Raw genomic sequence first — 27,426 nt, forward strand, 5'->3', positions numbered from 1 at the left:
GACCTACCAAGAGAATGTTGTTTGCAAAAACAAAATTAGTTTTTGTTGATTTTTTAAAACCTAAGGGTGGCTTATGTCAGTTGTGATGTTGCAGCGAGAACCCATTGGTTCCTCGGTACCTCGCAGTACTCTATATGCAAATAATTAGGTTTAACTTTAAAGTCATGTGCATATGTGAGTACTTTAAATATTTTAGGAGAAATTGCCAATGGGAGATATCAAAATACGAGAATTGCCAATGGGGGGCATACTTTTGAAAAATTATTAGAGAGGGACGAAATGGGGGTTATCAAGTCTCTAAAAGGGGGTTATCGACCCTCTTTAACAATTTTTCAAAAATGTGTATCCCGTTGGCAATTCTTGTATTTTGATGTCCCCCATTGGCAATTAGGATGCTTGTTGGCCAAGTTATGGGGCTCCTTTTCTAGAAGGTTGACAAGCAATTCTTTTTAGGAGAGTTTTGCAAAAGAGGTCTTATACTTTTCTTTATATGCGAAAAGAGTTTTGTAGTTTGACCATTTATAAATAAAGTTTTCACATTATTGGACGGGAATTGCTAGCATCCATCACAACGCATTTCACGACTGGTCTGTCGCATGTCAGACCGGCCACCCACATCGTAAATGGAGACAAAAGCTGTTGTCTTCATTCACAAGGTTCCAGACTTCCTCTCAATCGCATTGGAGTGAGTACTTTTCTGACAGAGCAAAAGCCTGGCCCAATCTATAGGATGATCCTAACCCTCCGATCTATAGAGCGACTACTCATTATGAAAACCTATCCATTAACATTTGGATACTTGAGATCCATCGGTTCGTCGGGTCCATTGGGTTCTACTAACAAAAGCTGAGCCGTTGATTTTTGAAATTCTTTATCTTTTGCATAGGATGCCAGTCTGTAAGGGACCAAGACCTAATTAGTTCACCTCATCATGTCCTACAAGATCAATGGTCACGATTGCAAGTAAATGTTCCGCATGGGATCCTAGAATTACGTGACATTTCTCCTCTTATCTTCAAACCAATATAAAACAACATCTCGATGGAAGACAATTACGTATGCTTTCATTACTATGGAAATGTGGTCCCTCATCTTCTTCTCCCTCTCTATTTGCATTTTCCTTAGATTCCTCACCCTCACCATAACCAACCAAAAAAAGAGAAAGCTCCCACCTGGTCCTCCAACTCTCCCCTTTCTAGGCAACCTCCTATGGCTAGGCAGATCCTTCTTCAACATAGAGCCCGTTCTCCGGCAGCTTCGGTCCAAATACGGCCCCATCATCACCTTCCACATCGGTCCTCGTCCGACTATCTTCGTCTCCGACCATTCTCTTACCCACCAAATCCTCATCCAAAAGGGCGCCACATTTGCTGACCGACCCCCGGCAACTGAGGCCGGACGCATCATCAACTCCAACCAACACAGCATTAGTTCTGCACCCTACGGTCCTCTATGGCGCCTCCTTCGTCGAAACCTCATGTCCGAACTTCTCAACTCTTCTCGTGTTAAATCTTATGCCCGCGGCCGCGAATGGGTCCTCAATCTTTTGATAAAAAGATTTAGATATGAATCCGAATCTAGTGATGGGACGGTTCCCGTCCTCGAGGGCTTTAAATATGCCATGTTTTGCTTGCTCTTACTTATGTGTTTTGGTCAGAAACTCGAGGAAGATTTGGTCAAAAAAATCGAATCCATAAAACAACGATTGCTCTTGGGTTTCGTGAGATGCAATGTTTTTGCTTTCTTTCCCAAGATTGGGAAAATCATTTTCCGCAAGCGGTGGAACAAGCTACTAGACCTTCGCCGAGAACAAGATGAGCTTCTCGGTCCACTGATCAAAGCCCGTAGAGAATATCAAAAGAAACAACTGCTGGACGGCAACGACGAAGACTTCTTCTTGTTCTCATACGTTGATTCCCTTTTGGGTCTAGATCTCCCGGACGAAGGGGGAAGGAAGCTCACGGAAGGGGAGATCATCTCACTCTGTTCCGAGTTTCTAAATGCGGGGACAGACACAACATCCACAGCGTTGCAGTGGATTATGGCCAATCTGGTGAAGAGCCAGGAGATACAATCCAAACTGTTCGAAGAGATTAAAGGGGTTGTGAAAGAAGAAGATTCCATCAAAGAAGAGGATTTACAGAAGATGCCGTATTTGAAAGCGGTGATCATGGAGGGGCTACGAAGACACCCGCCGGCGCACTTTGTGCTGCCTCATTCTGTGACGGAAGAGGTGTCTATAGAAGGGTATGTGATACCAAAAGATGCAACTTTGAATTTTACTGTGGCAGAGATGGGTCTGGATGGGAAGGTGTGGAAGGATCCGATGGAGTTTAGGCCGGAGAGGTTCTTGGAGGGGGAAGAGGTCGATATTACGGGGAGTAGGGAGATAAAAATGATGCCTTTTGGGATTGGGAGGAGGATTTGCCCAGGGATGGGTCTTGCCATACTTCATCTAGAATACTTCGTGGCAAATTTGGTGAGGGAATTCGAGTGGAAGAAGGCCAATGAGGAAGAGATTGATATGTCGGAGAAGCTAGCGTTTAACGTAGTCATGAAGAACCCACTTAGAGCAGCCATTGTTCCAAGGAGAAAGTAGAGAAGGCGTGCTGATATCATTTCTTTATCTTTGTAAAAAGCGTATCAATAATTGATGAATATGATGTGTGACATCAAGTAAAATAAAACTGAAATAGAGTTGAGATGTCAAACTTGTTATTTACATAGAATACTTTAGCATCAATTTGTCACGCAGGACGCACGGTTCTTGCCGGCCAATTTCACATTTATATTCATGGGGCTAAAAAAGGGATACTGATATTTGCACTACAATGTTTTGATAATGAAATAAGCTCTCCTTGTTGTTTCCTTTTTAATTGCCCGGTGAGACGTTTTAGGGAATTGTAATAGCTTTTGACTACAGGTTAAATAATAAAAGAGGAAAAGTGAGCATGTCTCACTACCGAAACATGGGTCAATTTTTTGGAAATCTAACCCGAAAATAATAACATTAGCCACGTTTAGAAATCGTGGGTGTTAACTTGGGTTGGGTTTCGTGTTGACAAACCTGTAGGGATCATTATTTTTTTGAAATGGTGTTACATAGAGGCAACCATGACCAAGGTAGTCATGGGGCCTGCATAAGAAGAAACTGTGCAGTAAAGCCCCTAGGGGAAAGAATGTCGAAAAGCTCTAACTCCGATCTGACCAAGCAAGAGGATCTACCTCTTCATTTGCCGACCTCCTAACATGATGATAGTGAACCAAATGCCCCTCAACCTGATCTAGGATCTCATCAAAGAGCTAGGAAAATCTCCACAGGTGAGGAGATCAGCCTTCCATCCACTTGACGACGTTCAGGGAATGTCATTCCACAATAAGGTTATCCATTTCACTTTCTGACTTTTGTCTAATTCCTTGAAGGAAGGCCCTCACTTCCACTTGGTTGGAATCTTTAATTCCTATAGGTCCTGAGTAGGCCCCTCTCATCTCTTAGGAGACCTCCTATACCTGAGGGCCCCAGGTTTCCGAATCTAGATCCATCAAAATATAACTTCAACCACACAAGGGGATCCATCTAGGAGCAACAACCTCTCCGTTATCCCTGCTATTGCAAATCTCTTTCCATCACCTTCTTATGTCAGAGGCCGAATAAAAGGAGAAATTCTGGAGACCTTTGCCCAAGAAACCACTAAAGAAATTATTCTAGAGAATGAGAATGCTGCACTTTTGACCACATTCTTAAACTTTTGTGTGTTTCTCTCTTTCAAAAGGACCCAAGTGGAAGCTAATAGTGCCAGGTTCCATAAAGTCTTACCTTTCTAGGCGAAGTATAAAAAGACCAGCAACCCAAAAGATCAAACATATGAGATGAAAAGACCCATGAGATCCTGAAGAGGGCTAGAAATGATCATGGCTAATAATGCCAGGATCCATAAAGTCTTACCCTTCTGGGCGAGATGATCGCGATCGGAGCTAGAGGCTGAAATGGAAGGATCATCGCTTTGGGTCGGGGCTGCAAGGTATTCTTCACGCAGTATCTGCGGCTCTTCCTCCATTGGCCTCTACACCTCCTGCTCCATTATCCTTTCTTGAAGCTGGGTTACCACGTCTGTTCGTCGATCGAGCTGGACCATTCTCCGAGTCAGAGGATTGAAAACATTACACTGACTACTGTTAGCTACTCTTGGTTCCCCACACTCAGCACCTCTAGTGCGGGGGTGGGGTTTGTGGTGCGTTGAGTACTCCTTCTGGTTGTAATGGTGTTCGATTCTTTACTTCACACTTAGCTCCTTTTACATATGAGGACACAATCAGGCCCTATAGTAGGCGCCAATCTATTGCAGCTCAAATCTGGTCGAGTGTATAAGCGGGTCTCTCCTACCCCAGCTCTGGCAAGGAGGAGGTCGACGGAATGATTATGAGGAATGGCCTGCACCCACAGGCATAGGTTAAAGACACCTGGAGTTTGAACTCTGGGGGATCTCTTTGTCACCATCAAGGCAAAAGATAGAGCTAAATGCAAAGAAAAGAGGCTTTGGATTGTTGATGGGGCGTACCCCGGAACTGGAGTGGAGGCTTACCCTTTATAGGTGGTTGTTTCATGACTTGCAGTGCGACGATGATATGTTGTCGGGGAAATCTTTGATATTGGCGTCGGCATCGGTGTTGCAAGATCATCTGGGTATCAAGCGACAATGGTGTGGCCTGTGACAGGATGCAACTGGGCAATGGCATGATTAACAATGATGTGGAATGGGGCCCATTGAGCAGTCCATTGGGCATAGGAGCGGCGTGTGGCTTACATCGTGTAGTCTTCGCATGCCGTGGAGGATAGATCGCCATGTGAAGATCATGTTCCGCGGTGCTATGTGGTGGCATTCGACGGAGCATGCTCGATGGGCTACATCATGTGCTACCACATGATTGGGGTCTTATTTACCCCCAACAGTTACCAACCAAATTTCTCCAAATTTGATAGGTTATTGATCTAAGTAAAGCTCACTTACAGTAAATGAAATTTCAGGAAAAAGAAGGCACAAAGCATTATGTAAGCCCAATGGTTCCCACCTTGGCATTCCCATCTTCTTTTGATGATTCCAATACACAAGTGATTTTATATCACTAATGTGTTTGAATGTCTAAGTTGTAGATCATGATTGTGTTAAGACAAGATTGCTTGGATTGAGGCCAAGAAGCACTCATTTGACCACATTCGGAAGGCCAAAGTCGTCGGAAATCCAAGACTCTAGAAGACTTGAAGCATTGCAAGTGAAGACCATTTTAAGTCTTTTTTAGTTTATATTGATCCAATCCTAGCTTAAGTTTAAGAGGCATAAATAAGTATCCACACACCCTAAATGCTTAAGTGGTTGTCCTTATGGTGTTCTAACAATTTGGAACCCTCATAACAATCCCACTTGGTGAAGATTTGGAAGCCCAAAACAAATAAGAAATAATAATTGAAAATCTGCTGGAAATAGGCTTCTCGGAACTCCGAGAGAATTTCTCGGAGCTCCGAGATTTGGTTCAGTAACATTTTCCATCTTCTGTTTCAATCCCCGGAACTCCGAGAATACTATAACGAGAAAAAATATAAGCGTTGGGGAACTTTGCCAGAATTACGACTATGCCCCCAAACGGTCATATTTGGGTTTTTCTATATATATGGGTATTATAAACTTCCCAAAGAGGGATCCTAACACTCAAAAACTCTATTTGAACATCCTAAGAGTGAATCAAGCTTGTTTATACCTCTCATCCTCTAGAATTAGGATTTGGATCATTATGCTCAAATTTGTACATCTTCTACAAACCTTGTAAACCCTTGTGAGGGATTTTTTGTTCTTTCTTTCTTATTCAAACGATTGTATTCGGGAGAGTGTTCGGAGAAGCGAAGCCCACTCTCCGTGGTGAGGATTGCCACCAAGGTTAAAGGCAATTGGAATTGTAATTGGCACCGATCTTCGCCGAAGTTAAGAAGATCAACATAGTGAAGCCATCAACGGGTTTGGTTGGTGGAGTAGAGTAGGCCTCGCATTTTGAGGACCGAACCACTTTTAATCTCAGGTGCACTCTCTCTTATCCCTTGCTTTACATTTGCATTGCACTTAGGATTTAACTTGTATGCTTAATTGCCTTTTTGATCTCCTAAATCTTCAAAATTGTGTTAGAATTTTCAAAAGCTTAAAACTTGTTAGAAACCTAATTTTTCCTCCTCATAAGTTGCCATTAGAATAGTACTCGGGCCTACCCTTGGAATTTCACTTGGTATCAAAGCCTTAGCTCTTAAAAGATTTTCTTTTCTTAAAATCTTTGGTAAATTTTTTAAAAAATTTTAACAAGGGAAAGATCATAAGATCATTGGCAACTTTCTAATTGTGAAATGGCAAACATAAATAGAACCGGACTTCTGAAAGGCCATTCTACAACTAGATCTCCTTTCTTTGATGGGTCCAACTATGGACATTGAAAGATCATAAGATCCTTAGCACTCAAGGTGAAAGCAGACTCATCTTCCTCAAGTGAGGCGGATAGTGATGAAGAAGAAGCTTTAAAAAAATTTAAAAGCTTAAGGAGAAAGAAGCACAAAAAGGACAAAAAGAAGAAGAAAGTGAAGTAGAAGGAGGAATAAGATGCTATAATTGTAAGAAGACGGGACACAAAAGACCGGAGTGCCCTCTTCTCAACTCATCTTCCTCGAAGTACAAGGGAAAGAAGAAGGATTGGAAGAATAACAAGGGTCTTGTAGCCGCTTGGGATGCTTCTAGCACTTCGGAAAAAGCTCAAGTGAAGGGAAAGCTAATAAGGATGATCTTTGCTTCATGGCACTCACCCATGAAGATGAGGTAAATTCTAACCCCTCTTGTAATTCATCAAGTAGTGATAGTGAAAACATATCTTATGATGAATTGTGCATTACCTTGCATTCTCAAATTTCAAAAAATAAAGTTCTTAAAAAATCTAATTCAAAATTAGAAAATGAACTTGATGTTTTGAAAAATGAATCTTCTTTTTCCAAATCTCAAGCTAAAGTAAAAATTAAAAATTTTAAACTTGAGATTGAAACCCTTAAGGGTAGTTTGGATGAGAAATCTTGCCAAATTGTAAAACTCCAAAATGTGGCAAGCTCTTCCAAATCTTATGAAGATGACTCTAATGATTTTTTAAATCAAATAACACATCTTCATAATGAAAATGAAAGGTTAAGATGTCTCCATGGATTCCTAAATGATGATAAAATTATTGACATAATCTTGAAAAAGGGTAGTCATAGACCTAATCATGTATTTTATGATAGGACTAGTCTATCTAACCCTCATGTTAGATGCCATTATTGTGAAATCAATTGTCACTACCAATTCCAATGTGCATCTAAGATTAAGGATTGTGGTGGAACCAAGAAAGCTTGGGTTCCTAAAGCCCCCATATGATTCTCTTCATATGTGTTTAGATTAGGAGCTTGCACTTAAAATTGAATATCTTTGTATGGTTGTTTAAATATCCCCTCTTGTATTGAATAAAAACTTTAAATAAGGGGAGTTCTATGTTTGTCTTTTTCCTTGAAAAAGGGGGAGCTTAAAATTGAAAATTTTATCCCTTTGATTTTCTTATACCTCATCTTTTTTATTGATGCCAAAGGGGGAGAAAAATCTTGTGTAAGGAAATATATGTATACTTTTATTGGAAAATCTCTTGTGCTTGTCATCATAAAAAAGGGGGAGATTGTAAGCCCAATGGTTCCCACTTTGGCATTCCCATCTTCTTTTGATGATTCCAATACACAAGTGATTTTATATCACTAATGTGTTTGAATGTCTAAGTTGTAGATCATGATTGTGTTAAGACAAGATTGCTTGGATTGAGGCCAAGAAGCACTCATTTGACCACATTCGGAAGGCCAAAGTCGTCGGAAATCCAAGACTCTAGAAGACTTGAAGCATTGCAAGTGAAGACCATTTTAAGTCTTTTTTAGTTTGTATTGATCCAATCCTAGCTTAAGTTTAAGAGGCATAAATAAGTATCCACACACCCTAAATGCTTAAGTGGTTGTGTTTGTGGTGTTCTAACAATTTGGAACCCTCATAACAATCCCACTTGGTGAAGATTTGGAAGCCCAAAACAAATTAGAAACAAAAATTGAAAATCTGCTAGAAATAGGCTTCTCGGAACTCCGAGATAATTCTCGGAGCTCCGAGATTTGGTCCAGGAACATTTTCCATCTTCTGTTTCAATTTCCGAAACTCCGAGAGAAATTCTCGGAACTCCGAGAACACTATAACGGGAAAAAATATATGCGTTGGGGAACTTTGCCAGAATTACGACTATGCCCCCAAACGGTCATATTTGGGTTTTTCTATATATATATATGGGTATTCAAAATTTCCCAAAGAGGGATCCTAACACTCAAAAACTCTATTTGAACATCCTAAGAGTGACTCAAGCTTGTTTATGCCTCTCATCCTCTAGAATTAGGATTTGGATAATTAGGCTCAAATTTGTACATCTTCTACAAACCTTGTAAACCCTTGTGAGGGATTTTTTGTTCTTTCTTTCTTATTCAAACGATTGTATTCGGACGAGTGTTCGGAGAAGCGAAGCCCACTCTCCGTGGTGAGGATTGCCACCAAGGTTAAGGGCAATTGGAATTGTAATTGGCACCGATCTTCGCCGAAGTTAAGAAGATCAATATAGTGAAGCCATCAACGGGTTTGGTTGGTGGAGTAGAGTAGGCCTCGCGTTTTGAGGACCGAAACACTTCAAATCTCGGGTGCACTCTCTCTTATCTCTTGCTTTACATTTGCATTGCACTTAGGATTTAACTTGTATGCTTACATCGACGGAGCATGCTCGATGACCTACATCATGTGTTACCACATGATTGGGATCTTATTTACCCCCAATAGTTACCAACCAAATTTCTCCAAATTTGATAGGTTATTGATCTAAGTAAAGCTCACTTACAGTAAATGAAATTTCAGGACAAAGAAGGCACAAAGCATTAGGACCTTAATTACCTTAATTTTAGCTCCAAACTAATTTGAAAAAAATTTGAAAAAGGAATTAGCAAAGAAATCCATAAAAAAATCTATTTCAGGTTATTCTTACATAGAATTGTTGGAAATTGCCAAATTTGTAAATTTCTAAACTTAATAGAATCCTTGGAAAGCAAGGATTGCTATGTTTAGACTTACTAAATTTGAGTGTGGCCTTGCATGTTTAGCAACCTTTTATGTACGTAAGGTAATATCTTGTATTTGGAAATGTTTGGCAAGGGAAAGGTGACTTAAATATCACTTTCTATTTTGATTAAAGTGACCAAACGAATTGGACATTAGAATAGAAGTTCTATAGGAGCTTTGCCTATAAAAGGAGACCCTTGGTACCTCTTTTTACACTCCTACAAACTTAAGAGCAATAATGAGACTGAGAGTTTTGCTTAAAGTAAGGTTTCACATAGACTGAGTGGTGTGCAAAGGAAGAGAAGAGCAAAGGGGCGTTTCTGGCCTTTCGTCGAACTCGGAGAGACCACGAGAGAGGGAGGCGGCTCACGGGCCATTCCCCTCTCGCGGGATCGGGTCCCACAAAAGGTTCTACGCTTTGGCCCATGAAAGGAGAAGCTTGATCATTGTAATTGGCTCATTGATCCGGCCATTTGAAAGAGGATCGAGATAGTGGAACTCGCGCGTGGACGTGAAGAGTGGAGTAGGTCTTGTTATAGACAGAATCACTATAAATCTCGTGTACATTGTCTCTTTCTCTCTTCTCTCCTTTGTGCAAGATTGTGGTAATATCTTTTACTTATTCATTTATAAATTAACAAGGGCTAGTTGCACTTTTAATTTCTAGGGCTTAATCAAAGTACAAATTGTAGAGATTTTTAATTAGACCCAATTCACCCCCCTCTTGGTTTGCCTTTGGGATTTCACTTACCATGAAGCCAAGGAACTTCCCGACGGCCACTTCGAATGTGCACTTGGTGGGGTTGAGCTTCATATTGGGTTCCCTCATAACCTGGAACGTCTCTCTCAGATTGGATATGTGATTCAACATCTTCATGCTTTTGACCAACATGTCGTCAACGTAGACTTCCATATTCCGTCCAATCTGGTTCCTAAAGAGCTTGTTCACGAGCCTTTGATATTTCGATCCGGCATTTTTCAGACGAAGGGCATGACGCAGTAACAGTACATTCCCTGGTCCTTTACAAAAGATGTTTTTGGTGTATCCGATTCATACATTCTGATATGATTGTAGGAGGAGAAGGCATCCATAAAGCTTAGCAGCTCATGACCGGCGGTAGCATCTATCAATTGATCGATTTTTTGGAGCGGGTAGCTGTCCTTCGGGCAGGCCTTGTTCAAATCGGTGAAATCTATGCAGGTTCTCCACTTTCGTTGGCTTTCTTTACCATAACAACGTTTGCGAGCCAGTCAGGATATTGGATCTCCTGAATGAAGTCAACCCTCAAGAGCCTCTCCACTTATTCTTTGATTGTTTGTCGCCTTTCTGGGGCGAAATGTCTTCTCCTCTGCTTTACTCGCTTGCAGGTGGGATCGACACTGAGTTTGTGCGTGCTGACCTCAGGATCTATGCCAGGCATATCTCCGAGGGCCCATGCGAAGACGTCTGCATTATCTCTTAGAAACTGGATGAGTTCCTGCCGGGTGTCTTCGCCTAAGGAAAAGCCGATTTGAACCATCTTTTTACTGTTACTTTGGTATAGAGGAATGGAGAGGAGGTCCTCGACTGGTTCATTTACGACGATCTGAGGTTCGTCTCTCAGATCGAGTAGCTCAATCGGTAGTGTCTCTAATGCATTTCTGCCTTTGAGCGCCGTGGCGTAGCACTCTCTTGATTGCGGTTGGTCTTCTTTGACTTCGCCCACACCATTTGGTGTTAGGAACTTCATTTTTTGATGGTATGCAGATGCGACGGCACATACAAGGTTTTGCCCGGGTCTTCCTAAGCTAGCGTTATAGGCCGAAGTGGCCCTCACTACTAGGAAGTTGATCATTGCGAAGGCTTGACGAGGGGGCTCTCCGACAAGGACTGGGAGCTTGATTTGTCCTTCGACCTTAACTACATCTCCCGAGAATCCGAACAGATCTGAATTTGCAGGCCTCAAGCGATCATCTCCTATCATCATTTGTTTGAAAGAGTGATAATAGAGGATGTCTGCAGAACTTCCATTGTCTACCAAGATCTTCTTCAACTCCCAGTTGGCAACGACCATGGTTATGACCAAAGCATCGTCATGGGGAAGTATTAAGTTATCGAGGTCTGCATGTGAGAATGAGATTTCATTTTCCACTTTCATCTTCTTGTTGCAGGTATGGATGGTGTTGACTTGATGGGCATAAGCTTTGCGACCTCAGTAGTGGGATCGCTGCATTTCTGAGCGCGGGCTGAGAGGGGCAGGAGATTCATGGCGTGCTGGGGGCGACGGTGGTCATTGGGGGCTTTTTTAGTTTTGAGGGCTCCTGTCCCACTGCTCTCTTTGGCCGCCGCAACGCTCGACGTACTTCTTGAGGTAACCCCTCTTGATCAGTAGCTCTATTTCTTCCTTAAGATGTCTACATTCATCCGTGTCGTGCCCGTGGTCCCCATGGAACCGGCAGTACTTCGATGTGTCTCCCTTGTTTCCCTTCGATAGCATTTTGGCTGGCCATCTCACAAAGTCTTCTTCCTTTATCGCAGCTGTGGGACCCGATCTCGCGAGAACGCGAGGCGCTACACTCTCTCTTGGTCTCTCGTACCCACGTGAATGACGTGTGCTTTTTATTATTGATTTTAATTACCCAACCAAGCAGGCAGCAACCAAGCCATAGGGGGCAAACAAACATGCAACCCAGTACCCATAAGGGCAGGGGTAAGCCACCGAGCCTAGCAAGGTGTGATTTAATTCATCTTTTCCGTGAACTTGGGATCACTAAGGCAATCCGAATTCCACGCAAAAGAGAGTGACAGAGTCGCCACCTAGATGAGGGATCTAGGACCCATAATTGACCAGAAATCTAGACTCGTTACCTGGTTACGAGAATGGAAGGTATGGGGAGTTACCACCACATCCACCATTCCTGCCCGATAATCGGTCTTCAATTCCAAAAGTTAACTCTTTTGAATTTCTTTTAAATGGCTCATTTAAGTCTATATTAATGTGCGAACTACATGACATGCATCCTAAAATCTAATTTCAGTGTAATTCCTAAATGTGTATCTTGATTTTTGTAATTTGTTTGAATTCAATCTAAGTGAAAGTTCTCCTAAAATTCTAATTTCATGGAAAGTCCTAAGTGATTTAATTACTTTTAATTTAAGGATTAATATACAAAACCCCACCACTTATGTGTGGAGCCGACTCGAGCTTGGTATGCCACTCAAGTATTCAAGTTGCCAACGTATCCCAGCCTCACTGGAATTAGAGTCGATCGTAGTTCGGTGCACCTAAACTAAGCTATTTATGCTTAACTCATCTAGAACACCGATCTAGACTGGATTGACTGTTTCAACAGTTTTCAGAGAAGTTATTTAGTTCAAGTTGAAAATTTTATTATCCTAGGACTTCATCTAAGATACTATATGGTCCTAGCTAAGTGCAAGACATCCCTTAGACTAATGCAGGTTAACCTACATCCTAGGTAACTAAGCCTGTCTTATGGGAAGATTGGGTTACTAGTGTAACTAGATCTATGGCGCGGTTGCTATCCATAGCAAACGGCCGTGATGAGGTTGGACTTCTAACTTTAGGACACCCTAAAACTTAGAGCACGACATGACATAAGTGTTCCTAAAGGGGACTCTAAAGGTTCTTACGATGGAGACCGCAATCCAACGGTTCCGAAAGACATGGGGTAAATTGATTCAATTTGTTGAAGTTAATGATTTTTTATTTTTGATTTTTGAGAATTTTTTATTCCTAAACATCTAAGGAATACCAAAGGCTCTATAGTTCCTAAGTTTCAGCGTCGAATCGCAACCATGGAAGGGAATTGTGCTCTCAACCCTTGTATAATTTAGCACGTAAGTTATAGTATCTTATTGCCTGGCATGTTTCTCAGGATTTTCGTGGACAGTGGATCTCGGAGCCAATAACATATTATAATTTACGCACTCTAATTATGCTGGATCGATCGCAATTAGTATACGATTATGGTTTCGATCTCGGCAGTTAAATTATCACAGCATAGCCAATTTACAAAGACTATCTATGAACCCTAAGGTTTCTGTTTTAAAAAAGTTAGGGATTGAATTTATGATGAAAATTTAAGATTTTTGGAGATTTTTACTGACCTTTGTATTGATTTGCTATTAAATTGTGATTTAATATCATTAAGACCAGATTGCTAAGATTACACAGTAACCCTAAGCAATCGAACTCCAAATTAGTTGAAACGTTTTCAGTAACAAGATATGGATGATTGTGGCTTACTGGAAAATTTTCATGAATTATCATTAAGATTTGATATCAATTTTGGATTTTTCAAAATTCAAATTAGATTATAGATTTACACAGCAACCTATATCATATCAATTTTAAATTACTCCAAACTTTCACAAAATAGAGATATAGGTGATTATAGTTTACTGAAAAATTGGCATGAATTATCATTAAGATTTGATATCAATTTCTGATTTTTCAAAATTCAAATCAGTTTATAGATTAACACAGTAACCTATAGTATATCAATTTCAAATCAACTTACACTCTTACAATATAAATATAATCATAAGATTAGACTACTGCATGACTTTCATGAATTTTTATTACTATTTGATGCCCATTTAAATTCACACATAAATCAGATGAAACCAAAGAATTACTTAAATAGCAAACCTAATGGTATCCTAAAATCAAATAAAAAACTCCAGTAGATACATAATAGATTATAAAAAATTTTGTCAAAATTTCAAAACTTAAAAATTAAATCTCCTCCATAAAATTGGTTTTTAAATATAAGAAATCAATTTATTTTCTAGGCGTTAAAACCCGTTTATTAAAATAAATTGTAAAACCTTATCAAATCTTTGCAAAATCAATTAAAAATATTTCTCTAACATTCCAGTAACCTAAGTTACTGGTTTGTAAAGAAAAATTTTGAAAATTTATTAATTTAATAAGAAAAAGAATTATGGCAAGTAAAACGGGGAAGCGATTAGAAAACAGTGAAAACCATATTTTTTTAAATAGTTGTCAATGGAAACTTCCATTTATTATTAAGCTTTAATTCTGGAAAGTTTGATCAATTTTTAAAACCATTTGGTATTTATTAAAAATGGACAAATTTAAAATAATTAATAATCCGATTAAATAAACTCCCAAAAAATATGAAACTTTTTGGGTGATCTAAACACCTTGTAAAACTACTGGAAACAAACTTTCACTAAATTTGGACATGATTTGATATACTTTTGGCTCCATTCATCAAGAAATAACCCTTTTCGGGGTTATTCTTTGAAAAATAGAATGAAAAATAAAACGGCCGAACCGCGGTTGGAAATTAAGTTTTTAGTAGTTTTGTATTTTATATAAAACCCAGAAAAATATCAGTTTTTTAAAAAGAACCATGTTTTCAAACACTTGCTTTGATAATCTAATTTAAATCCATATTGAAAAGAAAACCATTTTTAAATAGAGAAAAATTAATTTTTGGATCAAATTTTGGATTTTGAAAACTCGTAATCTATATTATAACATACTAGAATTTCAAAGAAAAACTCGTTGATTTGATCCATCAAAATTAAAACCCTAGGATGCTTTTTCTACTTCACAAAGATGAGGAATCCTTATCGTTGATCGCGATCCTTGTCTCTAGGGTTGGTGATCCAAGATATACGCTTTGTCCAACCCTTTTATACTCTAAAAAAGATCCAAAGAACTGTAGACACCCCATTTTGACTGGATCCTAATTCTCGAAATTGAATAAAATTTCGAAGCCCAATCTCAAAATTTTAGCAAAAACCGAGCCCTAAATGTGAAAGAACTTGAAAAATACCAATTCGCAGACCCTGGTTGAAACCTTTGTGGAGCCCGAATGATTCCGAACCCCATCAATATCCATTGATCCGTTACCCTTGATATCATTTCTTATTTTCCTAAAATTTGCAAAAAAAAAGAGTGAAGCGTCCCTTGGATTTTGATATTAACACCACTGTATTGGTACCCCTAATCTCTAAGGGGCTTGAATTCAACCTTGTTCTGATATTTCCATTGACCGTATTCTCTTTTAGTGTCTGAAGAGGTTTCCCATATTTTTTATCACTTCCAAGCATGTCCTTGTAAAATTTCAAGTAAAATGGGAGAGAAGTTGCAGAAAAGACAAGTTGATTTTGTGCCTATATCAAATCATTGGAGTGCCAATGTAATTCCCCTATATCCGAACAGCAAGTGGTTGAGTCAACTACACAGACAATGTCTAGTGGAGGAAAGGAGGGTTTGGAATATTTTATTTTCTATATAAAGGAGTGGTGGTTTAGCAAAACCTGGGTGGACCAAGACTAATTTGAGAGCAAGGTGATTAGAAAGAAGAAACTAAGTGGGGAGGTGCAATTACTACAACAGAGGTATGTTGAAATCATCACGTTGCTTTTCATCTATAAATAGCATTCGTTCAAGGAATTTGAGGAGAAGCTCATTTGAGCGTATGGGAAAAATTAAAAGGGTAAAAATCCTAGCCAAGCCACCCTCTTGTACAAGGGAATAGTCATGAATATTTAATACACCAAAGAGGTGGCTGTCTAGAGAAGAAGAGGGAGATGAATAAAATATTTCTTATAATGGAATGGGGGTTGATTTATTAGATCAAGGAGGTGTCAATACCAATTTCTATGTGTATGTGACAATGAGGAAAAGACAAATGGGTGGTGTGATTATCGAAGTGGGGGTGCTAATATGATTTTTTTTTTCTCACTCATAAAAAGGAGATTAGAATTGGGAAAAAGGGGGGCTGTCCAGGGCACTAATGAGCGTGGGTGACAATATATCATTTCAATAGATATTGCTCGTTTAGAGCTCTTCAAATGGGTGCTGTCCTTGGAATTAAAGGGGTGAAAATTTATCATTCCCTTTAAATATCCATCGAGCAAGGGCATAGAAGAGGGGTTTTTCATTTTTCGTGAGAAAAAAAAAATTCCAGAGGGGAGAGAGAGAGAGAGAGAGAGAGAGAGAGAGAGAGAGAGAGAGGGGCTTTTGATCTCCTTCACCGGAGATCCGACCATCATCCTCCGCCTACCTTGCCGAAGCTCCGATCGTCCTTCACCTCTTCTATTTCACTTTCTTTCCCCCTGATGCAGTCATTTTTCTTCAATTTAACCCTCTTTTAGTTATAAACCCTCACATTTCTATCGATTTGAGCATCCACTTCATCTTCTCCAGCTATTTTGCCGGAGTCCCGATGGCCATAAGCCATTACCACTTTGTATGCTCCATTTTATTTTACTTCATGCTTCAGCAGTTACAGATTTGAAACCCTAACACAGAGAGGGGGAGGAAAATCAGGTCTAAAGAGGAGGAGCATAGAGTAGAAGAGAGGAGAATTGGTTAACTTCTTCGGCAAGCTTCTCAGATTTCGGCAACGATTCTTCTTCTCCGATCAATTTTCCGACCAGCTATCTCCTTTACCTATCATCATCTAAACCCTTTCTCTCCATCAAGCCCTAGATCCGGATCCAACTCAGCCCATTCCTCATTCTATCAGATATCATTTCTCATCTCCATTCCTAGATCTCTCATTTCCATAATTTCTGGCAATTTTCGTCGGAATCCGACAAAAATTCACGATCCGATAACCTCTGCAAGTTCCGGCCTCAAGTTGCAAAAGAAGCAAAGTAAAGAAGATTAGCAGGGAGAGGATAGATTTTTTTTAGGGTATTGAAGGGAGAATCACATATCTAGTTGAATGGGCTAGAGAGGAAGAGGAATAGAGAGTCGGCTACCATCTCCGCTCTGTCGCCGTCGTGGCCGATGTTTCAATTCCGCTGCGATTTTGTCAATGCACGGCCTTAGAGGTAAAGTCTCTATTATTTTCTTACAATTTCATGTTGGTTTGCTCTTATATATGTGTGTTCTGCAAAGGCATTTCTATTTTGGTTTCCTCAATTTTAGGTTTTAAGCTTGGGTTGAAAAGGGTCAGCGTAGGATTATTCTAATTTTGGTGGCCACTTGAATTTTGAGGTTTTGATTTTATAACCATGGAAAATGATGGCAAAGACTAGATTTGTGATATTTTGGTTATAAATTTGTCCTGAGTTTTTCATTATCATGGTCGAATGGAGACAGAGAGGAAGCTTGGTGTAGGCACAATGACTCTTTGATCAGTAATGTTGACACCCCTCTATTTCATTGAGTGTATCTAATTAACTTGTTTTGGTTCGGATGTTCATGCCCCCTTTGCTCTGTCCCAATTTTTCCTCAACTAGATCTGTGACTTGGGCATGCCTTGATTTATACATTCAGATACCTCTACACTTCTATTCAAACATCCGATCTTCTACTTTACGAATTTGAAATCTAGGGTATAATTATTCATTTGGGCTCCTCAATCTTTCAAGGTGTATGCCCAAGTACCATGAGGAAGGGGTTTTGTTGGTTTTCTTTGGGTTCTAGAATTCAATTTATATGGTTAAATGACTCAGTTTTAGGGTTCATCCTTTGCCTTAGTTTGGACTTTGATGTTGGGGCTCCTAGTGTGTGCCTTCAAATATATGGTGTGTATGTCTGAAAGATATGATGGTAGGAATTTGATTCTTGGCCTTGGCCTTGTTTCGATTTCGTAGTTCCTGAGGCGTCTCTCCATACAACGCAAAGGCGAAGCTTGTTTTCCTTCAGTTTTTACTTCATTCGAGTATCGGTTTCTAGCCTAGTAGTAAATATTCCTTAGGGCGATGAAGGCGTTAGCCTAAGCCCATCATTTAGGGGACTGGCTTAGTCCATGTAGCACTTTTCCCCTTTCCCTTTCTCTTTTAGGTAGACTTTCTTAGTTTTTTAGACATCCTTAGACATTGGTTCTCTTTCATTGCAAGGGCAATGAAAGAGCTATCTAGAGCCCTTCTTAGAAGACAGGTCGTGTCTCATTTATCCTAGTGGTTATCATCCTTTTGGAGAGACATGCTTTGTCTCTTTTGCTTTACTCATCACGTCTTTTTCGGGAGACATGCTTTGTCTCACTAGATGGTCATTCTTTTTAGGGAGACTCGCTCAGTCTCATCATTTTCTTTTTTAGGAGACTCGTCCAGTCTCATTCTCTTGTCGATTCTTCTCTTTTAAGAGTCAGGGTATGTCTCATTGATCCTAATGGCCATTTTTATTTGAGAGACATGCCTTGTCTCATCTGCACACTCTTTCAGAGAAGAGCAGTGTAAGACTTCATTTTTTATTTAGTTCTTCTCCTTTCTCTTAGGGTCTAACTCTGTCTTCTTTTTCGGGAGACATGCTTTGTCTCACTAGATGGTCATTCTTTTTAGGGAGACTCGCTCAGTCTCATCATTTTCTTTTTTAGGAGACTCGCCCAGTCTCATTCTCTTGTCGATTCTTCTCTTTTAAGAGTCAGGGTATGTCTCATTGATCCTAATGACCATTTCTATTTGAGAGACATGCCTTGTCTCATCTGCACACTCTTTCAGAGAAGAGCAGTGTAAGACTTCATTTTTTATTTAGTTCTTCTCCTTTCTCTTAGGGTGTAACTCTGTCCTCTTAGGTTTTCACACTATCTTGGGATTCCTTCCATTCTATCATCTATTTGAGACACCAATTTGTTTGTTTAGAACGACCCTTAGGCTAAAAGGGTTCCGTCTTTTCATCTGACACTTCTCCAGGCTAAGGATCACAAGAGTGTTCTTTTTCTTTCTGATTGTCTCTTTTTTTTCCCTTTGGCTAGAAGGGAGAATCCTTTAAAAATTCAAAAAATTATTGAAACATTTCAAAACAACAAAAACACTTGGAAAACTTCAAATCATTTCAAAAGTCTTGAATCATTAGGAGTAGTTAGGGAAATCTTTTCCGAACTACGTTGGCTGGATCACTTTCCACAGGGTACGTAGTGCAGCTTGGGATTCATATCCCAAGTCCAGCCAAACCTTTAAAAATAAACATTTCAAACCCTCCAAAAAAATACAAAAAAATTTGTCAAAACCTTTTTCAAAAGATCTTCCCCTAGAGTTAGGAGTCTGTCTTAGATGTTTTGGGTGTTTTAGAGTTAGGAGGCTGTCCTGATTTGTATTGATATGGTGTGTCCTGTCGTGTGAGTGTCCCTAGAGTTAGGAGGCCTCGAGTTGATCGGTTAGACATTTAGTCGAACTGATGGCTAGACTAGAAAGCATATAGTTAGCCCAGGGTTTTCATTAGGATGCACAGCCTAGATACACATAGGATGTAGGGCCCACCTGCATTAGCTTAAGGCTAATCAACTTGCATTAGTTAGGACATATAGAGAGTCCTAAAAATTACAATTTACATGAACTTAACCAATTGTACAAAAACCTTTAAAAATCAGTCGAGTCTGGTGGATCGAGTCTAGGATAGCGGTTCTAGATGGTTAGGCATCGTAGTGTAAAATAGGTCATCGAACTACGTTGATTCTGATTCTTTCCGAGGCCGGGATACGTAGAGCAGCCAGGGTGGATGGTCATTCTGGTCCGAGTCAAGTTTTGCATTAGAGTTTTAGGATTTGTCTTGTCCAGTCATGTATAGAGTTGATTTGTGTTGTGTGTTTTGTTGTGTTTTCTTACTTTCATGTACATATCCTATACTTTTAGCTGTAGCATGCATGTGTTTGCACACCAGAACTTAGAGGGTGGCATGACCACGTGAGGAGAAACATGATTGCTATCAGTTCTAGCGATTTTCATATAGACAGGGTGACAGACATTGATGGTTTGAATGCGCGTCAAGGTGTTCGTAGGGTATGCACAGGCCCTAGGTGAGATATGAATCAATGGTAGGGGTCATGAGATCTTTGACCAACTTTGCACTGGGAGATAGCATAGGCTCAAAGTGAGCAGGTGATTCAAATTCCAATTAAGGTGGCTTAAGTCCAGTTCAAAATGCGAAAGAGATTGGGATTTGAGGAGAAGCAGAAGATAGTTGTCGACATAAATCATGGAGTTGGCCATTTAAGGAGCAGTTTTCATGTATACTCTTCACGATGAATGAGATCATAAACTAAGCTAGCTCTTGGACAAGGACATCGGACAAAACACCGGCGAGGTAATGCTTGTGAACAAGCTGATACTATTTAGTTGGTGGAAATGGAACTCTTATTGCGTCTAAGATGTAAATTATAGTTGCACCTATTTTCCACTTAGGGAGCCATGCCCTAAGCTGGCAGCTTGTATATATGACTGATGGCAAACAGAACTGGGAAAAATTAAACAAATCATCTGAAATATCCATACAAATCCAATTCAGTTGTTGTAAATGGATCTCTAATTGCGTCTAATACTAGATCTCAATTATGGTTCCACCCATATCTTCCATTTAGGGAGCCACTCCCACTTCGTAATCTTGGAAATTCTAGGGGCCTCACTTTACAAAATACCATGTTTCTTACATTTTTTTTTTTTTTTGCGTCCTAACCATGGTTTAAAATTTCGGTTTCGGACACCTGAAATTTCGAAATTTCGACCAAAATCCAGCAAAACAAAGAAAAGAATACTATATTCAATATTAAATTTCGGTCGAAATTTCGGTGAAATATTAAATTAACTAAAAAAAACAGGTTTTTTGGGTGAAATTTAGGAAAAATCGAAATTTCGGAAATAAAATACTGTTTCGGGTTTTCGTGATTTTGGTGTCGGTCTCCATCGGAATCTGAAATTTCGGTCCAAAATTTCGGATTTCAGTCGAAATTTAAAACCATGGTCCTGACTCTTCTGGTAAGTAGAAACTAAGGTATGATCACCAAGCATTTAGGTTTCAATAAATTATAACTCGTTATACAAGTCGGCAAAAAAAAAAAAATGGCACAATAGCAAAATCAACATGTTATGATTTCAAATATTACAATAGCAAAATCAAAATGTAAATATTTCACAAAAAGAAAATAAATAAATAGATCTTGAAATCTGTTGCTTGAAAGCACAAGCCCCAAATATTACGAGATGAACTTGTAAGATATTGAAGGAAAATACAACATGACCATATTTCGAATAATATATAGAATCCACTCAACATAAAACATAATTAAATCTCTAACTTTAGTGATCCATAAACAATCCAAGGAGGCAAACCCCAACAAATGATTCAAAAACTTCAGGAAAATTCAAGTTCAGCATATTGAAACCCAAAATAAGATACTGAAATCAACAACTGATATACCCTGAGAACAACGATCCTGTACAGAGAGAGATTCAAAAACCCTCAACAACAAAGAGCTACTCTCCTCCTCTTTCAGTGCAACAGGAATTCCTTCTTTTCCCACCTTCACCCTAGGATACACTTCAAAACCCAAAAGGGAAAAAAATCCCACAACAAAAAAAAAAAAAAAAAAAAACGTGAGTTTCTAACTTTCTGTCACACAATCTGGTTCTTAAAAAAACCCATAAACAAATGAAATCTTACTCGTTATCGATTAAGATCTCTGCCCCTGCAAACTCTGCATGAAGAAAAACCCACATCAGAAACATGATTTTCCATCGAAATTTGGGAATAACAAAGAAAAATCAAATTAAAGGGTGTTGGATATTTTACTTGTTTCAGTCGATTCTGGGTTTTTTTTTTTTTTTCCTCGTTTGAAGACGGTTGTCTATGAAAACTCTGGGCAAAGTCAATACATAGAGGGAGTGGAGAAGGAGAGCAGAATCTATAAAGAGTCAAACAGAAGAAAGGTTGTGAAATGAATAGGAGAAGACTTGGCTTGCAAAAAACGAGAATCGTGATGAAAATTTTTGGAATTGAATTCTTAGCGTGGCTCATGGGGTGGGTCCCATTTACTTTTGGGGAATTCGAATTAGGACTAATTACCAATAGGGGACAAACATTAGGCAAAATTATCAACAGGGCCCATGCTTTTCAAAAATTATCAACGGGGGACAAAAGAGGCCTTGTCAGTAAAAGCTGGACAAAAATACCCTTTGGCATATACAACACGTTTTGACTTTGCAATGGGGTTTTCAAGTCTCTACGATTGGGGTTATCAGGTATCAAAATGGGGTTACCAATTTCAGAATGGGCTTATCAAGTCCCTGAAAATTGGCCGAGGGTACTAGAGTTTTGGAAGGGGGTTTTCAAGTATTTGGGATTGGGGTTATCTAGTATCAAAATGGGGTTACCAATTTACGAATTGGCTTATCAAGTCCCTTAAAATTGCCCAAGGGTACTGGAGTTTTGGAAGGGGGTTTTCAAGTCTCCGGGGTTGGGGTTATCCAGTATCAAAATGGGGTTAGCAAATTCCGAATGAGCTTATCAAGTCCCTTATGAACACGTTTTTACTTCCTGTTTTTTTTTCACTCGTTCATTTTCACGTTTTTCTTTCTTTCTACCGTACGATTCATCTTCCTCATCCTCCATTGAAAGGGAGAAGGAGAAATGCAAAACCCTAAAACAAATGAAAAACAAAACCTAGATATTGAAAGATAGATTTGAATGAACTCACGTTTCAAATTTTTGAGTTTTCCCACCTCGAATGGTGGCTAAATGATGAAGATGACTGGTAATGTAGAAAAAAACAAAGTTGAAAATGAAAAAGTGAAAAAAAAAAAAAAAAAAGAGGGAAAGAAGAGAGAAGAGGGAAAAGTGGAAAAGCAAAACGTGTTGCTTAAGAAAATGGCATTTTCGTCCAGCTTTTAATGACAAGACATATTTTGTCCCCAATTGATAATTTCTGAAAAGCATGGGTCTGTTGATAATTTCACCTAATTTTTGTCTCCCATTGGTAATTGATCCTTCGAATTAAATGAGACGTTTCCAATTTTGGTCTCTCCCTTCCTCTTCTTGTTGATCACGACAGAATCCATACGTTTTATTCAAAGCACGAGAGAGAAAGACAGAGCGGTTTTATGATCGAAACCGTTAATTTGTTTTTTCTACATTATGCACCCAAAAGGGTTTCCTATTCTACAGTAGGGCCTGTTTGAAAGCGCTCCTCAACCTCCTATATTTGATTATTTTCTAGGTTGAATTTTTTATATGTTGTGGGCCTGTCGAAAAAAAAGTGGTGGGGTCCACTTCATAGGATGATCCAAACCGTTCATTTGTTGGACCGAAATGTAAAAAGGTTGTACTTGTAGATCATCTCCATGTGATGATCCTAACTGTCAGATTTATAGAGGTTACTATAATATTGTGTTCCTTTATACAGATTGGAGGGTTTGGATTAGACCTGGCAAACGCGACCCGTGCCCGCGGGTCGACCTGACCCACCCGCAAATTTGCCGGCACGGGTCTGAGTTTTAGTGACCCATCAAAACTAACCCGCGGGTGACCCAACCCGCAAAAACACGGGTCAGGTCGGGTCAACCCGCGGGTCACTTGGCTTTTTTAAGGGTGGTGATTTTGTTATGCTAATCTAGTTAGATGGCTTTTTTTTTCTAATGCAAAGGATGGTGATTTTATCATGCTAATCTATTTTTAAGGGTTTGATGCCTGAATAGGTTATGGCTAGCACCATAGGTTGATCCCAACCCTCCGATTTGAATGTTAGAGGGTTGATCACTTGATCCTAACCCTCTATAGATCGAAGGGTTAGGATCAACCTATTGAAATGATTTTTGGGGCAACTCCTATTTAGCCCGTGGGTCATCTAATGGACGGTTTGGATCATCCCACAGTACCGGCCATGCCGCCCTCATCAAAATCCAGTGATAACATCTCCCAAAATAAACAACTGTTTGAATTTGGGGGTGACCGGCGGGTTGACCCGGCCCACCCGCGGGTCGCGCGGGTCACCTAAATTTTGACCCGTACCCGCATCACCCACAGGTTGACCCGGCCCCACCCACCCGTTTGCCAGGTCTAGTTTGGATCAACCTATGAAGTGGGCCTCACTTTACTTTTTGAAAAATAATGTAATTCACTGTTTGTATCTCGCATTTTTGGGTAGAAAGAGAGGCCAGTCCGGCCGTGTAAAGGGACTGCATATAATACAAACTTCTATAGATCTGATGGTTAGGATCATCATAGATGATCTACCGGGTACAGCCTATTTATGTTGTTGTCAAACAAATGAACGTTTCGGATCATCCTATGAAGTCGGACCCACGGTACTTTTTGAAAGATAATGGACTTCATGAGCACACACCATATAATCTTGGGTAAAAAAAAATACTTAGTATGTGATGTCATATTTGGACATAATTGATTTATGAACATTTGGTTTTGGTCACCGAGTTTTTAATCCCAATTTTTAAAAAAACTCAAGATTTAATTGTAAATAAACATCACTCTTTTCTTTGTGTAGTTTGAAACCTCTATCTCTTTCTATTTAAACCAACTTAATTTGATCTAGACTTATCTTAACTAGTGTCTGCCATGATCTTAGCTTCTAATTGACTTCTTACACATAGATTTATCAATATCAAATTGCTTCATACTGATATCAGGTTGCTTCATACTTATCCTTCGTACTTATCTGGGAAGCGATACCTTTCAAATTCCATGGATATTGTACTATTCGGCAATACTCTATTGTTTTGAGTGAACTGGCAAGCCAAGTTTGGTTACTTACCACATGTTTGGCAACCAAAATACCCATGTAGTGCAAAATGGGCAAAAATGAGGGAAACCCTGAAAATTCTAAAAATAGCAGGTTTTTTCACTTGCTTGGAAACTTGATTTTACATCTTCCGGAGGCCAAAGGAAGCCCCTAGAGACCTTCAGGATCGCGAATCGACTTCAAAACTCCCATAATGAGGTGAAATCTACCCGAAAATGCATGGATGCCTAATCTAATGCTGAATACGGATTCAAGACTCGATGATACTACCGAATCTTTCTTGTTAAAGCGTAGCAAAATGGGGGTGTCTACAGCAGCGAGTATGCGTCTTCGAGAAGTATTAAGGAGAGGGTAATTCTCCTCTTTCCTCTATGGGCTTCTTTCTCTCCTTAGAGCTTTATCGTCCTTACGTTGCTTTGTAGGGTTCTTTTCTTCTTCAGAGGTTCTCCTCCAATTCGAATCCAGGGCAGCCAATGTTTCCTCCACAGATATGTACTCTTCGGCCCCAGCCATTAGATTCGCTTGTGAGTGCGGATTTCGGCAGGCTACTGATCACCGAAAATCGTTGGACTTGGCCCCTGCGAGGAGCGCGTTTGTGGCAGCGGATGGATCTAAGTTTGGTACCTGAAGAGCCTTCCTATTGAAACGGCTCATGAATGCCTTCAGGGGCTTGCTGTCTCAGGGCCATTATCGATGCCGCTGTTTTTATTGGCCTTCGACTACTCATGAAGTGTCGGGCCAGTTCATCTCCGACATCCTCAAAATTGTCTATGGAGTTTGGTTTAATCCTTGAATACCAATCTCTAGCTGCTCCTGTTAGAGTGGTCGGGAAGGCCCTTCAAAGGAACCCATCAGAAGCACCGTGGAGGAGCATCATAGTTTTGAATGTCTCCAAATGGTCCACGGGATCGGTGGTTCCATCATATTGCGAGACCGGTGGCATCTTGAACCCTCTGGGTGCTGGTGCATCTAGCACTTTGTCCGTAAAGGGTGGTCTGCTTGAGAACGTCTTTGAGACTGCCGACCATAATCTTTCGCCAGTTCCTCGATTCGATGGTCTATCTCTTCGAACCTTCGCAGCATTGGATCGGCTTCTCTCCCTTCACGGCCAACCAGTTTGCCTCCCCTTTCCGCAGGGGGACTTGCCGCCGAGTCTGAATGCCTTTCTGAGCTCTTCCGCTGATGCCGTGATCTTGCCTGCTCAGCACGGTCATCTCGAGCTCGGTGTCTATGCACTGAACGAGATCAAGATCGGCGACGGTGGTGAGGCTCTGTTTGAGCGTGTCTCGTCCGGGAGTGATGGACTTGTCTTAAGATGGAGTGATGGATTTGATCACAGTGGGAAGGTACTAGTTCTTCTCTAGGAGGGTTCAACTTTTCTTGCGCAGGTCGGAAAACCTCTGGGGGGTGTTGCCGAGGCGCCTGTTGGATCAAGTTCTTGTACTGGTCGACAAGGGTGGTCATCTGTTCAAAAAGTGTCTGGATTTGCTCAGGATTAGGAGCTGAAACGGGGGTTGGATGCTCGGAGCGAGTTGGGCTGTGATCTGCTATCATCAGGGGAACAACCACCTCCGAAGCGATCCATCCATTCTGCACCGTGCGGTGTGAGGCAGGTCGGGTCGCCCTCGTAGCAGGGACTCGTGCACTCCTCCGTCCTGTCATTTATGATGGGATTTTAGAATGGCTTTTAGTTCGTGGTCCCACGGATGGCGCCAATCTGCTACGCTCGAAATCAGTAACAAATGAGACAGTGACGAAAGAGCTGATTTGACGAGCCCTGGTTGTCCGAGCTGGCTAATTAACTGTGTCCTGCGCAAGGAAGCACCCAGTCAGAAGACCAACCCGGAGTCGTAGCTCCGGACGGGCCCTTTGACAATCAAGTCAGTGATGGACACAGAAAAGGAGAAAAGCCAAAGTAAGGGATTCTCACTCTTAGGGATTCGCCCCTCACCTTAGTGTTTTAAAGGCTATTTATAGTGAGGGCCTTGGGTAGCTGGATTACCTACCCAAGACAGGTGTCAGCCTAGGAGTTGGCCAAATTTACATGGTTACCCCTGGAGCTGGTGTTGTCCTGTCAGTGGGCCACGTGTCGACAGCTAATTGGGGGTGACTTTTCATACCCCATCAGGATGATACAAGCCTTTGGATCTATTAGGACTTGTTAAGTGTATGATGCCTTGTATTCCGGACAATTCATTCGAGGGTTATTTCAAACATTCAGCAATGGACGTTTCAATGTCAAGAAAATTACTGGTTTTGACCTTTTATATAGTAAATGAAACTCTATGCATCCCCTTATTTTGTTAGAAAAGCACATTATCATCTGTCCCCGTTTTTAACTTTTTATTCTGAATGCGGCAGTTCCCGTAGGCAATTGGTACTACGAGATTTGCTTCGTGAGACTTGATGCAACCCAGATCATAGCCATTCATCTAATGGGCCCCATCATCAATCAAATGATATTGACCGTTCTATTGAAGGTTTATTTATACATTGAATGTGCATGGTTGCTTTTTTGCTTACAACCATTAGGCCACATGTTAGGTGGTCAGGATCACTTAGATCGGCCGTATCTTCGAGCTATATGGTGAATTCATGATGCACACGGTGCGTCCCACTTTTGGTTGATCAGAACCGTCCATTTGATCATAGCCCAAAATTCAAGTCAATCAACCAATTATAATATCAAATAATCAGTATTTTTTGTCATGATGGTTTAACAGAGTAAAACTATATAGCCAACGGTTCACATTCATCGGATAAAAGTACACATTATTGG

At 40.3% G+C, this 27,426-nt stretch overlaps 2 protein-coding genes, 1 long non-coding RNA gene and 1 pseudogene across 5 annotated transcripts; 2 read left to right on the plus strand and 2 right to left on the minus strand.

Moving 5' to 3' along the window:
• Positions 1 to 1,055: 1,055 nt before the first annotated feature.
• On the plus strand, positions 1,056 to 2,968 carry LOC143883582 (cytochrome P450 89A2 pseudogene; annotated as a pseudogene).
• A 7,515-nt stretch (positions 2,969 to 10,483) lies between these two features.
• LOC143882908 (uncharacterized) lies at positions 10,484 to 11,236 on the minus strand. The gene has a single exon (XM_077386289.1). It carries the CDS (start codon positions 11,234 to 11,236, stop codon positions 10,484 to 10,486), a length of 753 nt encoding a protein of 250 aa, XP_077242404.1.
• Positions 11,237 to 16,160: 4,924 nt separating this feature from the next.
• On the plus strand, positions 16,161 to 26,683 carry LOC143885259 (uncharacterized). Of its 3 annotated transcripts, none has more exons than XR_013253179.1 (2): positions 16,161 to 17,007; positions 24,535 to 24,723. XR_013253179.1 is itself a non-coding variant. In XM_077389336.1 (2 exons), exon 2 carries the CDS (start codon positions 25,304 to 25,306, stop codon positions 26,009 to 26,011), a length of 708 nt encoding a protein of 235 aa, XP_077245451.1. In that variant the 5' UTR covers positions 16,161 to 17,007; positions 24,741 to 25,303; the 3' UTR covers positions 26,012 to 26,683. The 3 variants fall into 3 exon arrangements, 1 of the variants encoding a protein (XP_077245451.1); XR_013253178.1 differs by lacking the exon at positions 24,535 to 24,723 and adding an exon at positions 19,889 to 24,519; XM_077389336.1 differs by lacking the exon at positions 24,535 to 24,723 and adding an exon at positions 24,741 to 26,683.
• LOC143885260 (uncharacterized) lies at positions 21,113 to 21,885 on the minus strand. Its single transcript, XR_013253180.1, has 3 exons — positions 21,686 to 21,885; positions 21,557 to 21,590; positions 21,113 to 21,433 (listed from the first exon to the last, which is right to left on the minus strand). It is a non-coding gene; the product is annotated as an uncharacterized LOC143885260 (long non-coding RNA).
• Positions 26,684 to 27,426: the final 743 nt, after the last annotated feature.

Source organism: Tasmannia lanceolata, unplaced genomic scaffold, assembly GCF_043159265.1.
Source record: "Tasmannia lanceolata isolate RefF3 unplaced genomic scaffold, GAP_Taslan_0.1 ptg000008l, whole genome shotgun sequence".
In the NCBI taxonomy this organism is placed as follows: Eukaryota; Viridiplantae; Streptophyta; class Magnoliopsida; order Canellales; family Winteraceae; genus Tasmannia; species Tasmannia lanceolata.